This window comes from Lycium ferocissimum, unplaced genomic scaffold (assembly GCF_029784015.1).
Source record: "Lycium ferocissimum isolate CSIRO_LF1 unplaced genomic scaffold, AGI_CSIRO_Lferr_CH_V1 ctg1458, whole genome shotgun sequence".
Classification (NCBI taxonomy): domain Eukaryota; kingdom Viridiplantae; phylum Streptophyta; class Magnoliopsida; order Solanales; family Solanaceae; genus Lycium; species Lycium ferocissimum.
The window spans coordinates 114,392-129,451 of record NW_026715536.1 but is presented as its reverse complement, the minus strand read 5'-3'; the positions used below and the strand labels follow the sequence as shown (position 1 = coordinate 129,451).

The 15,060-nt window shown below is 31.6% G+C and overlaps 1 protein-coding gene across 4 annotated transcripts; it reads left to right on the top strand.

Moving 5' to 3' along the window:
• The first annotated feature begins 4,048 nt into the window (after positions 1–4,048).
• On the top strand, positions 4,049–11,885 carry LOC132042300 (phospholipase D alpha 1-like). 4 transcript variants are annotated; one of them, XM_059432892.1, is made up of 5 exons: positions 4,049–4,183; positions 5,505–5,608; positions 5,749–5,789; positions 8,978–10,874; positions 11,126–11,885. In XM_059432892.1, exons 3-5 carry the CDS (start codon positions 5,787–5,789, stop codon positions 11,557–11,559), a joined length of 2,334 nt encoding a protein of 777 aa, XP_059288875.1. In that variant the 5' UTR covers positions 4,049–4,183; positions 5,505–5,608; positions 5,749–5,786; the 3' UTR covers positions 11,560–11,885. The 4 variants fall into 4 exon arrangements, with proteins under 4 accessions (XP_059288875.1, XP_059288873.1, XP_059288874.1 ...); XM_059432890.1 differs by having other exon boundaries at positions 5,749–5,860; XM_059432891.1 differs by having other exon boundaries at positions 5,744–5,789.
• The last annotated feature ends 3,175 nt before the right edge of the window (positions 11,886–15,060 follow it).

The window sequence follows — 15,060 nt, the reverse complement described above, 5'->3', positions numbered from 1 at the left end:
AAAGTTTATTTCTATTTCATTTTAGCGCCAGATTTTAGTAGTTCAGCGATGGAATTCATCCGCTAGCAAAAAATTAAATCATTTTTTTTCTCCCTTTTTCTCAATAGTTGTTGCTGGGTCGTGACATCAATATCCAGATTAATCATATCACTTTCCTTGATTGTCGGCACTAATTATCTCACATGCATGTGAATGTGATTTCGGACCACCCTTTAGTTGTTGAGCACGAGAGAGTTTTTCTTTCCTTTTTTGGTTGGGACAGAGGTTTATAGGACCACCAATGATAATTATAATTTCCTTTCTCCCAAAAAGATTGACACTTTTCGTTTTTTGAGAATCAGACTTCTTAATTTTGACCGTGTGTTTAAATATAGAATCTTTAATTTTTTTCGAAATAAAATTTACATATTTGGAAACTACATAAAAAGCACTATAAATCACCATAATTAATAATTTAAAATATTTAAAAGACATATAAAAAAATTATAGTCAAAGAACAACTTGTTTAATCCTCGAAAAACGAAAAGTGCCAATCTTTTTGGGACGGAGGGAGTAGTATATATTTTATAGAGTAGTAATTCTACTTACATGTAAAAGAAAGAACTTAAGCATAGAAGTCATTTAAATTGTAAGTGGACAAACGATCTCATTTCCTCCAATTTTTGGAGTTCCACTAGATCGATTCAATGATAATGGTAAGCTTTTACTTAGCATTTAAGAAGTTGAAAGGGAAAAGCAGACAGGAAACTAATGTCTTAATTATACTTGAAATAAAATGAGTTAAATTTACGTCTAGATTGCACAAATAAAGCTCTCGCTTGTGACTTAACCATGTGAATTGATGATATATTCCTAAACTAAAAAAATGTCAAATTAAGTGGAATTGAAGATGCAAAGTAACATTTGTGTTTCTCTATTTAAATTTTATGAGCAAAAATATAACTTTTATTCATATAATTAATTAAATCACTTATAAGATAATTATACGTAGAGCATTTGATAAGCATTACTTGTGATTTTAATAGTGTGAAAGTAAAACTTAAATTCATTTTGGGTTAAACATTAATACAACTATTCTAACGCACACGTACGTGTACCTTGTGAGATGATTATTTTTCCAGCAAGGTCAGCAATCTATACTGATAGTGATCATTAAGCAAAATAAGCATCCAAAGCCGACAGTATAATCCTTCAATCAGCACGTAAACAAGACACTTTATAATTAAATCGAAAAAGAATTAACTCAAACGTGAGTGTAGGCAGTTTTTTCGGAAATGTTTCTTATATATTTTTCGAGAAGTTTTCTGAACAAGTAAAAATGGTTTAGAAATTTTGTTATATTCCCATCAGTCCCGTCTTTGTAGGGGAGCACTTTCCTCCCTTGTGAGATTTTTCGGTACAAATTCAAATTTAATCGAGCCTCAATGCGGACCAGATATCGACTGAGAAACCAGTAAAAGAAATAAGACCTTTAATTTATTTTTGAAGGAAAAATTTCTAGATTTGAAAAGTAAGAAGCAAATTTGTGTTTCTGTCAATGAAGCAACACAAAAGAATTATGTAATCGTGTAGAAAAAACATCTATGTCCAAACACAACTCATTGAAAGATGTCATTTTCCTTAACACAAAGTGGACGTCTTTCATTGGCAGGAAAAAGATAATTAGTACTTAATCAATCCGTCTCAGTGTCCCATTATTAAAAAAAGAAGTTTCTTGATGTTTCCTTCTCGTTCAATTAAGGCTTAGCTTGTTTGGGCTTACGGAGTAGCAATTCAAGAATTATGATTCATAAAGCAAAAAATGTTCAAAATTATCTTAATGTATATGTCATCCGTTTTCTTTTCAATCCATGAGAGCCCTACACTGTTAATTTCATCTCATATTATCCCTTTCCTCTACTGTTGTTCAGGTTGGCTTTATATTTCACGGCTGAGTCGTAGACAAACAAAATGCCAAATTAACCCTAAACTGTCAAATTGCTTCACGTATACCCCTCTTCCAATAATTTGAAGCACGCCCTTGATTCATTGAAAGATTTAAATTTATTCCTAAATAATTAAAAAGGTCCAATTAAGTATACTCTTACTTGCTTCTACCATATCAGCCAAATCAAATCAATTATTTCATGATGGAAAACTATTAGTAAGAGGGGTATATTTGAGATGAAAGGTAACAGTTGAGGTTCCTATGCACAGAAAGGTAAATGGAGAACATATACGATAAATCGCAAACATTAGAGATATATTTGGACCTTTTCTCATTCATAAATTGTTTATCCGGTGAATAATAACGTAAAAATAGTTATCGCATGTCTTAGTTCAAAGTAGAAAAGGTTGAGGAACTTGTGCTTGAGTTAAGAGTTTCGAGTCTTGTGCCATTTGCACTTAGCATGGTATTAGGAGAAGAGTAGACGGACGAACCTATTATGTTTCGAATGATGCAGTTGGTCCCAGAATTGACCCCCAATGGATTTATTGGTCATTAAAAAAAATGTAAAAATAGGTATAGGATATTACGGTGAACAATAATATAAGTATTATTAATTGATTATGCTGGAATTGCTTGCTCTAAGGAATTTTTAACTTATATTTATTCTAATTCATGTATTGCTAATAGGCACACATATTTATATTCTATATTGTATCCCCGGTTAAGCACGGTGTTAACTGAACTGTGGTTGGTTTTTCTCTTAAACAAACCAAACAGTCATCACATGCCAAATTTTATGCTTGGATTATTTTTAGTAATAATGCGATAAATCCGACGACTCCTTAGTCCTTACTCCTTACTACTCTATTAAATTATTGGTACTAGGAAAAGGTGCATATATATCCCTCAACTTTGTAATTTATAGCAAATATGCCTCTCGTTAAAAAAATGATGCTTTATACTCATGCCGTTACTTAAAATGGTGCAAATATATCCTTTTTGCTTATGAAATTTTTTTAATTAAAATAAAAGCCATTATAAGGGTATATTTGCACATTTTTCGCAAAGTTCAAGCGTATATTTAAACCTTCTCACACATTTTTTTATTTTTTTTTTGCTTTCTTTAATTCAACGATTAATTTGAATTTATTGTTTTGATGATCAAATTCATTTTGTGCTCATATTCTTACTAAATCTACCATAGATGCCCCAAATTATTTTTATGTAGATGCAAACAATAAATTGTAATTTGGTCACTTATAATTATTGGGAATGAATAAGAAATCTTGAGATTTTGAGAAATTTAATTAGTTTTTAATTTAAACCAACGAGGCAGCATGAACAAATTTGAGAAAATGAAGAGGATGAGTAGTGGAGAGAAGGTGGATCCAAGCGTTAGGCAAATGCGAAATATATGCTTCTTTCTTAATGTGAGAATATATTTCTCCATTTTGAGATTGAAAGTTACTCAAGTAAGGTAACAAGATAACCTGGTGATTTTTAAAAAAGTAGACCCCTAAGCCATTAATTTATACTCCAATTTATATGATTCACATTTCTTTTTAGTTAGCCTCATAAAAAATAATACATTTATATATATAACCTAACTTTGTGCTATCATTTTGCACTCAGTGAAATGTCTTACAACAACAAAAAATTTCTAACATAATTATAACCATAAATTTTAAAAGTCAATCAAAATCTCAAGATTTCTTATTATTCCAAATAATCATAAGTGATCAAATTGCAATTTATTTTTGCATCCGCATAAAATAATTCGGAGCATCTAAGATAGATTTAATAAGAAGATGAGCAAAAAAAGAAATTTGAACATCAAAGCAATAAATTCAAGTTCATCATCGAATTAAAGGAAAACAAAAATATAAGGTGCAAATATACCGATGAACTCGCGAAAAGGTGCAAATATACTCCTACAGTGGCTTTTATTTTAATTAAAGAAAATTTGTCAGTGAAAAGGGTATATATAGTTGCCCCATTTGTGTAATGACACGATTATATATGCATCACTTTTCTAACGAGGGGTATATCTGCTCTAAATTACAAAATTGAGGGGTATATTTGCAGATTTATTTAGGAGAAAGGCCATATTTAATTAGCACGATCGACTTGACTTTCTTTATTTTTTGCTTTATTCATAGTTATATATTGAGTTCTTCTTTTTTCCTATTATTTATTTAGTTCACACTTGCGGCTAGAGAGAAGATGGGTGTCAACGTCTAGCATTTAGGGCCCGTTTGGAAAACCACCCAGGTAATTGGAATTTGGTGTAATTACACAGTTTGACCTGTTTATTTGATCAAAAATTACACAAAAGGTGGGAATTGGGTGTAATTGACGGGGTAATTACACTCTCCAATTCTCAAGGGGGGGGGGGGGTAGAGATGGGTGTAATTACATTCTGTAATTACAGGGTTACTTTTTAGTTTGTTTAATTTTTCACTTTAATTTCTTTTTATTTTTTATTTCTATTATTTTAAATTTTTTGATTTTTAATATTTTTTTATTTCTATTATATTAATTTCTTTTTTATTTTTTACTTTTTAATCATTTTTATTTTTTAAAATGTATTTTTCTTTTTATATTATTTATTTTTCATTTTCTTTCTTCTCATTCCCAACCTTTGCTTCTTATGGTTCCATGTAATTGCTCGTATTTTTTATTTTATTTTATTTTATTCATTTAGCATAACCGTGTTATTATTCTAATATTTGAAACTACACCTCTTAATATGGGAAAGAATGAGTCATTAACAAACTTGACATATAACGAGTGACGTTATTAAAGTAGAATTTCATTGTGAATGAGGTTATAGACTTATATTTTTCCTTTCTTTTGAATTATTTACTTAAGTTACGTTGGAACTTACTTATGTAATGTTGGAATTTGACATAACAGTATTATGTTGAACTTTTTCTTTTGGATTTTGAATTTAGGTTATATTTCCAATTTTAAGTTATTTGCTTTCACATTGCATGTTATTTATTTTTAACTTACATTTGATGGATTTTTTTATGTCAAACATTTGAATAATGTTATGGCATTATATTTATTAATATTATTTTTTGTCAAACATCCAATCCATAATGTTCTCACAAAAAGTCTTCTTTTAAGTTTTATAATTAATTAAAATTAAATATTAATTTGAAAAATATATATCAATTATTTTTGTTACAATATTAGTTACAAATATATGATTATTAATTAATATATTTTCAAGAAACAATGTGTTATTAAATAACTAATTTAATATCATTTATAAAGGCAATATTTTTTAAATATTAATTTTAAATTTTTTATAATTAAATTTTATTTTTAAATTAAACTGATGTGTAATTATACTTGTGCAACCAAACAAAGACGCTTGTAATTACACCGTAATTACGTTATGACAAACAAACAGGTCGCTGTAATTACACTGTAATTACGTTATGACAAACAAACAGGTCGCTGTAATTACACTACTGTGTAAACAGGTCGCTGTAATTACACCACCGTGTAATTACTACCCTAGTAATTACACCAATTCCAATTACCAGGTGGCTTTCCAAACAAGCCCTTAAGTAGTTCATTCTCCTCTATATACATGGCTTCTATTTATCTCCTCTGAACTTACTCTTATCTAAAGATTTTCTTCGTCATCCCAAGTTTTATACTACGGTAATTAATGAAGTCTTCTTCTTCTTCATATGATTTTTCCTTTGATGTAACAAATAAAGCTATCAGTCATCATCTTTTATTTGTTAAAACAGGAAATCTTCTAATAAGATATGTTCTTTGGTTGACATTTGTCAGAGTAGTGGATTGCAGGGAAGGAAGATGGCACAAATTCTGCTACATGGTAATCTTCATGTTACTATATTCGAGGTTGATAAGCTCCATACAAATTTTGGCAAAGAATTTTTCAATAAGGTGCAAATTTTAATCCTAATTCCTTTCCACACTTCGAATTTAGTATCAGTATGTCCAAGATAACATGTATACTTTATTTTGTGAGATTTATTCTTTTAGCAGATAATTAGTTCCATATATGATTTACCCACAAGAATGGATCTACTAGAAATTGACAATTTTCCATTAAAAAACAAATCAACTGAAAGTTTGTGTGTAGAACACATTAAATATAGGAATCCACACATTTTTGGTTTGGTTTGATTTAACGTTGCAGATGAATTATGCACTGAGTTCTTCTTAGGAATAAGGAATTTGGAAATGAAACAGTAGTTAGAAGAGAAAGAAGGAACTACTTAAGTGGGAATTAATCCCTATTCATATGGGTAAATAATTCAATGTTCAACCAAGTGTATCATTCAATACTCTCCCGTTCCAATTTAACTGTTTTCATTTGACTGGACATGGGGTTTAAGAAATATAGAAAGACTTTTGAATCTTGTGGTTCTAAATTAAGGATATGTGTAATGTATTAAAATGTCCTTTAAATTTTGTGGTTTTAAACTTATCATGTATGATGTTTGAATTGTTAACTTACTGAAATATAAAAGGAGACACTATTTTTGGGAAAAAAAAGAAGAAGGTAGGACGCTATAATTTTGACACTAAATTAATTTATTTGTAGACGACAAGTCAGTTATCTTACCGGAACAAGGATAAGGGATGGGGAGTTTGAGGATAGCATGGATTCAATTATTGAAATTTTTTGGGTGGTGGGTTGTTGAAATTTAACAAAATATCTATTGGTAGTTACTCCCTCCATCCTATCCGTCTCAAGTGTCTTGTTAGCCTTTTAATTTTGGTCCATAATAAATGCTATATCGAGAAATTTGAATAGTTTTAATTAAAATCTTTTTCAAATATATTTTTTCTTTACTAAATGATCTATACAACTTCTTCTCTTTTAAAAGATAATGCATGACTAGAGATAGAGGATAATTTAGTCAGATGACTTTTTATAATTAATGCTTCCATTTTATTTTTTAATGGGTGTGCCGAAAATTTTAAAAGACACTTAAAATGGCGAGGGAGTATTACAGTGTTTGATTGGCCAAGTTGTCTAAGAAAGATAGACTTTTAAAACTTGTGATCTTAAATATGTGATCATGTTATATCTAATAATAAAAGCATATCTTTTATGTAAAATGAAAATTTTAAAGTTCAATTATTTTCAAATATAAAAATTATTTAAGCATATTTCTACATCTGTTTTAATTTAAGTGTCTTCTTTTTCCTTTAAGTCTGTCGAATGCTTTTTTTTCTATGTTTGGTAACTGATCTCTAATTCTAAAATTCTACATAATTTGTTTTAAATCACAAGATTTAAGGACATTTTAATATATTACACGCATTTTTAATTTAAAATCATAAAATTTAAAAGTCTCACTTATTTTTTAAAATTGTGTCTAATCAAACTAATATACTTAAATTAACGGAGAGAGTTCTAAAAAAAGTAACATGAATAAAATGGAAGTAGGAGCCCGTTTGGATTGGCTTATAAGTTGCTAAAAACAGCTTATAAGCTATTTCAGTTTTTTTGAGTGTTTGGCCGACCAGCTTAAAGTTATTTTGTGCTTAAAATAATTCTGAAAAAATAATTGAGCCCGTTTGACTTAACTTATCTACAGCAACTTATAAACTATAAGCTGAAAACAACTTATAAGCTGCTTTTTTTAAGCCCTAACCCAACTTATTTTTTTGATTTATAAATTGTTTTTTTAAGCCTATCCAAACAGGCTCTGGGTCTCTTTTTGGTGAAGTCTCTTCTAAGTTCTAGGTACCAACAATCATTGTAGTATGGAGTCTCTCTGTTGGAACTAGACTCCGAGTATAAAGAACACAAAAGAAACACGACAAAACAATAGTTTTCTCACTGGATGTGGTTGCACATTCACCACAAGTTTTTTCTTCCTAACAAAGAATTTTTGGGTTTAGAGCTACTTTAAGCTTAATTTCAAGAGAGTAATCTTTTTTCTCGGCCCTTCTCCCACCCACTCCCTCTTTTTCTTTTTCTTTTAGTAACCGCATCTTTTGGAATGTGAAATTTAGGTTTGCACACTCTTCATTTTAGTTTATTTAACACATTTTTTAGTTCGTTCTAAAAAATGATACTTATAATTTGGAATAATTAAATTTATTTTTATTTTATTCTTAATTAGAAGATTTTCTAACCACACAAAAATTATGGCTTATTTAAAATTACAAGTATCAAAAATTTATAGCCACACATATATAATATGACTTGTTTTAGCCACATAAAAGACGTTAAACTATGTACAAGGTTTATGATTCACGTGCATAAGTTTATCCAAAAGTTTGTTTGGGCAAATTCATCTTGTAACTTTTGATTTGAAAAGTAAATACGACTAAATATTGTTGAACAAAGCAAGTGATTGTGATAACTCCAACTAGCTTGTAGACCACCTTCACTGACAGGCTTTGGCCATCTCTAATGCTTTGAGAAAAGTGTCTGACGAAAAGATTATAGTACTATATTTTAATAATAGAAATGCAATTTCAAAGAAAAATGGAGTAATACATACTGCCTCCATTCCTGTCTGCATGAGTTTATTTTCTTTTTAGTCTTTTTAAAATAAAAAAATTTCTAAATTTAAAAATATTTTAACCTAAACTTCTCATTTTACTCTTAGTTAGGGACTTTTATAGGCACGTTAATATTATAACATATTTAAAATCACTAGTTTCAAAGGTTATTTCCCACAAAAATGATATGATACGCTGAACACCACATTTCAATTTCAATTATCTTCCTTTCTTTCTTAAACTCTATATTCATAAAAAAAGGATCACCTGAGTTGAAACGTAGAGTACATCAACAATAATGATTGAAGTTCAAATATTTTTTGTCACACTATCTTTAGCATTAGCAATTACAATTAGACAGTTTGACATGTTACGAGGCAATAACAAAATACCACCATAGGTTGTGGTGGAGTGGTAAATATTCTTCCATCTTTGACCAGACTTCTCAGGTTCGAGCTTTGGGTAGGGAGCCCTTTACCGTTAACAAAATTGTTTACTTATTAATAGTTTCATATGGTACCTATTTTCTTGTAGGTGTTGCAAGGCATTGAGGGAGCTATTGGCTTCAACAAGACAGCTTCAAGACTGTATGCAACTATTGATCTTCAAAAAGCCAGAGTTGGCAGAACCAGATTGCTCGATGAACACAAAAATCCGCGGTGGTACGAGTCATTCCACATTTACTGTGCCCATATGGCTTCCAATGTCATATTCACTGTCAAAGTTGATAATCCAGTTGGAGCAGAACTTATTGGAAGAGCTTACTTGCCAGTTGAACAACTTCTAGATGGAGAAGAAGTCGATGAATGGCTTGAAATCCTGAATACAGAAGGAAAACCCGTGCATGGACACTCTAAAATTCATGTTAAGTTGCAGTATTTTGATGTCACAAGGGAATATAATTGGAATAGAGGGATAAAAGTCACAAGGTTTCCTGGTGTTCCATATACATTCTTTAGACAAAGAGAAGGATGCAAGGTCACCCTTTACCAAGATACTCATGTTCCTGATAACTTCATTCCGAAAATCCCTCTTGCTGGTGGTAAGTTTTATGAGCCACAACGATGTTGGGAAGACATTTTTGATGCCATCACTAATGCAAAGCATTTGATTTACATAACTGGATGGTCTGTGTATACGGAGATCACTTTGATAAGGGACATGAGGAGGCCTAAGCCGGGTGGAGACATAACGCTCGGGGAGTTACTTAAAAAAAAAGCTAATGAAGGTGTGAGAGTTCTAATGCTGGTCTGGGATGACAGAACATCAGTTCCTGTGTTGAAACAGGACGGGCTAATGGCTACTCATGATCAAGAAACCGCTGATTATTTTCGAGACACTAAAGTAAATTGTGTGTTGTGTCCTCGAAATCCTGATGATGGAAGGAGCATTATTCAAAACATAGAGATTGGGACGATGTTTACTCATCATCAAAAGATTGTAATTGTTGATGGCGAATTGCCTAATGGAGACAGGGAGAGGAGGAAAATTGTGAGTTATATTGGTGGGATTGATCTTTGTGATGGTAGATATGATACACAATTTCACTCCCTTTTCAGGACTTTAAACACAGCACATCATGATGATTTTCACCAAGCAAATTTCACCGGTGCTTCAATTCAAAAAGGGGGACCGAGAGAGCCTTGGCATGATATCCATTGTCGAATAGAAGGGCCAGCTGCTTGGGATGTGCTCTACAATTTTGAACAGAGGTGGAGGAAACAAGGTGGAAAAGACTTGCTTATAGACCTAAGGGATATGGCGGATATAATCATTCCACCTTCACCGGTAATGTATCCTGATGATCATGACACATGGAACGTTCAAGTTTTCCGATCAATTGATGGTGGAGCGGCTTTTGGCTTCCCCACTGCTCCTGAGGAGGCAGCCAAGTCTGGTCTTATAAGTGGCAAGGAAAACATCATAGATCGAAGCATACAGGATGCATATATTAATGCCATTCGCCGAGCAAAGCATTTCATTTACATTGAAAACCAGTACTTCTTAGGCAGCTCCTTTTCGTGGTACTCCGATGATATCAAGGATGAAGCAATTAATGCTTTACAGCTGATTCCAAAGGAGCTTTCTTTGAAGATAGTTAGCAAAATCGAAGCAGGGGAAAGGTTTACGGTTTATGTTGTGGTTCCAATGTGGCCAGAAGGCCTTCCTGAGAGTGCATCTGTACAAGCAATACTGGATTGGCAAAGGAGGACCATGCGAATGATGTACATCGATATAATTCAAGCTCTAAAGGTAAAGGGAATTGTGGCAAATCCTAAGGAATACTTGAGTTTCTTTTGCCTTGGCAATAGGGAAACAAAGAAGAGAGGAGAATATGAGCCTTCTGAAACACCAGAACCCGATTCAGACTATCTCAAAGCTCAAGAAGCCAGACGTTTCATGATTTACGTACATGCCAAAATGATGATAGGCAAGTTCAGTTTTAAATCATTGCATATGTAATTATACATATATATACGACCCTAAAAATAGCCTGAAAACGTATATATTGTATATTATGTATAAATATACATATTATATACAATATCAGTGGTATATGTTTTGTATTTTTGGATAGCGCCCGTAGCTAATTTCGGCCGACGGGCAAAAAAATGATAAAATCCCTATATTTTTTCCAAAATTAAGTTCTCAATTATAGTTTTTTTTGTTTTTGTTTTGCAGTGGATGATGAATACATTATCATTGGATCAGCTAACATCAACCAAAGGTCAATGGATGGTGCAAGAGACTCAGAAATAGCAATGGGAGCCTACCAACCATTTCATCTAACTGTGAAGGAGCCAGCTAGGGGTCAGGTTCACGGCTTCCGGATGGCGTTGTGGTATGAACACTTAGGCATGTTAGACAACAGTTTCCTTCAGCCAGAGAGCCTAGAATGCATCCGAAAGGTGAACAAAGTTGCTGACAGAAACTGGGATATGTATTCAAGTGAGAGCCTCATTCATGATTTGCCTGGACACCTTCTTACTTACCCTATTGGTGTTACTGAAAATGGAGAGGTCACTGAAGTACCTGGAGCAGAAAACTTTCCTGACACCAAGGCACCTGTTCTTGGTACCAAATCTGATTTTCTTCCTCCCATTCTCACAACCTAAACCTCCACCTTTTACTTTGTTCATTCACTCTCTAGACATATATGTTTTATAGTTATGGAGAATATGTTAATAAGGCTTCTTAATTAAGGAAAGAAAGGGTTACTATCACCACAGGATGCGGCGAAATGTTAAAAGATCCTTCTACTCTTAACCAGAGGTCTCAAGTTCGAGACTTGGGCCCTTGGTACACAAAACCCCCCATAGTGATGGGCTTTCATCGCAAATCCAGATTAGTCAAACTAGTGGACTTTGAGCACTACATGATTGTACGAAAAAAACAGCTGGGTACTACTATATTTTACCATATATTGCAGTTTGTTTAGTTATGTTACCGGTTGCCAATTACTTGCCACTATTTCTTGTGCTAGGTACAAATGATGTTGCTGTCAAACACATTGAAATGTTAGCTTATTGAGAATAACTTCAGTATCGTAAGGTTTTTCAAGAATTGCATTTTATTTTACTAGAGAATAATTTAGTTACCACTAGATGAATCTGTTTCCTAAGCTGTAGTGTAGCAAAGCTAGAAAAAGCTCCTATAATGCTTGGAAGAATATTTTCACCGTCTTTTCTTGCTTCAAGAAATACATCAATATCCATCAATCAATGTTATGTTCTATTGGTTCAAACCAATCTATTAGAGACCTACGGCAACACCCACACAATGCTTCTTAAGGAACCATACTAATACTCGTCTGGCAGTTATTATTGTACGAGAACTCTATAAGGGCCAAGTAGTCATCCACATTGCCTCCAAAATATATGGCATGTGTTCGCAACATGTCTTCAAGTGTGATCATCCACATTGCCTCCAAAATATATGGCACATGTTCGCAATATGTCTTCAAGTGTCTGCATGATTCTCTCCTCCTGACCAACTCGAAGCTCAAATTTGACACGTGACATCAAATTGGGTGTCTAGCTAGGATAATATGACATCTTGTACTTAGCAAAGTGAGCTCATCGTTTGGACTAAACCCAATTAAATTGGACTTCAGTTAAATCCATAGTTAAACTTAAATAATTAATTTGATTATATTAGCCCGGAATATTCATTTGGACCACTACATCTTAAACTTAAGATATAATCCAAACTATTTTGTGAATTTAAATCCAATAAAATTTAAATGCTTACCGTTATCAATATCTGGCATCTAAACTCCTATTGATGATTGTAGGGACAAACGGAACTAAAGAAAACAAATGTTGCCTAATTCGCAAACCTATCCACAGAAGGGTTATTCATTCCCAAAAGAGACTGGCCATCAATCTCATACTCATTGTATGTGATTGAGGAAATACCTTTGATATCCAATGGTTAGCAACTCCGCTACTAATGTGCTTTATAGTTCTTCTTACGTTGCGAATATTACACACTAATTGAAACTGGAGATGCCATGGATGAATAACTTGTATTGATGAATCTTTCTCTATTTCTTTGTTAGACAATTTCCATGAATATAAGTAACCGAATTTTTTTTTTTTATTGTTAAAAAATAATCAGTTTTAGTGTAACCAGATACTTTCATAGGAGATTTGATACGTCAAAATATTTTGTTATTAAATTTTATAAAATCAATTCAGGAACAAATTATATTATATGTGGTGAGCAGTTTATATGTCCTTTTTTCAATATTCTCTAAGTAAATGTATTCAATCGGGAAGTTGTATTAGTCTAATTTCCGTGGCTAGAACTAAAAACAGAATTTCCCTGCAACAAAAAATGCCGTGAAAGAATTCTTATTGTACTGGGAGAATAAAATGACAAATATATTCTGATATTAGGAAGTTAAGTCCCTAGTAGTAATAGGATAATATTCTAAACGTAATTAAGTTTTGTTAGGTTTAGGATTAAAGCTCATTAAGGGTATAAAAGTCATTTAATATTTAAAGGATATTTTGGTCAACCAACATTTATATTCATGCTTTTAAAATAATATACTAGTTTCTACGAACGTGCCTCACACGTTAATACCATATCAACTATTAACAAGTGTTTTGAATCAAAAGACGCTTTGTAAAATATCAAAATTATAATTAAATCATAATCTAAAGTGAATTTGCATATTAAACAACACTGTCCATTTAGAAAGAAAAAAAAATATAGTTTTCTCAAATTTGGTCAAACATGCTATTAGTTGAGAAATTTGGATGAACTATCACCTTTTAATTTTAAATCTTTAATGAAGTAACCCTTAGTGTCTAATGAAATAGGAAACAAAATTCGAGATATTAATATCCACACAATACTACTTTTATTGTGAACACATATTATCAGAAACATCCGTAAAAGACTACATAGTTATAAAATAAATAAGAAAACAAATATGAATAAAATTTTGATTAAAATGAATGTTTTGGACTTCTAATACCGCCAAGTTTGACTTTACTTTTTAACTGATTGAGATATATTTTGTCCATTTTGATAATTTATCGGATAGAGATTTTACAACAGGTTGTAATTACTTTTGTGCTAAAAAAAAAAAAAAAAAAAGCCCACACGAGAAGAAAAATAGAGAATGTATCATAGATAAATATCGTCTGTTGACCAAATTTCATAAACAAAGTTACATAGTATTACAACAAAGACACCGTAATAATTAAGTCAAAAATAATTTTTATTCAATAGGTTAACGTTAAGAAGAATGAAAAGTCCAACGAAAACTATGATTCCTCAAGTAGTCTCTATCACAAAGTCTAAATAATAGTGAATCACAAAGTCTCAGATTTCGGCAAAGTTTTGAATATTACAGGTTGAATTTTGAAAATATTTTGCACTCTCTAACCAAAGATTGGAAGAAATTGTATTTTCTTAGAATATTTTTTGTCATATTGAACGTCAGTAAACTAAAGACACTTTGACAAATGGGACATAATTAATTTAAGTAAAAATTAACACATGCAATTTTATTTTTAAAATTTGTTTAATTTAGGGATGTTTTTAGTTCTTGTTGCAGCTCTTTAATCTTAATCCTTCTTGAAATACTACAAAAATAAAGGACGATAGTCCTATCTCACTCTAATTAGAACTTGAATAGGTCTAAATAGTATTAGGTTTAGTTATCCTACAAGAATTGACTTGGATTCTACAATGAATGAAATACTTTTACGTTTTTGTACATTAGTGTTGTATGGACATCTGATTAATTAAAGGTATAAAAGTTAATCGATATTTTAGGGTTAATTTCGTCTATCAAATCTTTTACTATTTTATCTCTAATATTTTTATGCAATTCCTAATATACCTTCTTTTAAAATAAAATTCCTTGCACTTTCTATGATTATGCTATCACGCCTGTTCTTCGAAGCCTAAAATTTCATCCACCTCTTCGATGAAAAACAACCATTCTACAGTTCTTCATGGTATTATTTGGGCTAAGAAATTTCTCTTTACTATTTTTTAGTAGTTCTTCCAGTTCCCCGATCAAGCATCTAACTGGACATCAATGGCATGGATTTGTGGGGTTTGTAGAGAAAGAAACCCTTTCCTACTTTTGTATG

What these genes read in the sequence shown, in the direction of transcription:
- LOC132042300 (XM_059432890.1), top strand. Translation starts at nt 5,768, where the DNA reads ATGGCACAAATTCTGCTACATGGTAATCTTCATGTTACTATATTCGAG. An exon ending in GCAAAGAATTTTTCAATAAG is followed by an intron (nt 5,861 to 8,977) that starts GTGCAAATTTTA and finishes ATTTTCTTGTAG; the next exon opens with GTGTTGCAAGGCATTGAGGG. An exon ending in ACATGCCAAAATGATGATAG is followed by an intron (nt 10,875 to 11,125) that starts GCAAGTTCAGTT and finishes TTTGTTTTGCAG; the next exon opens with TGGATGATGAATACATTATC.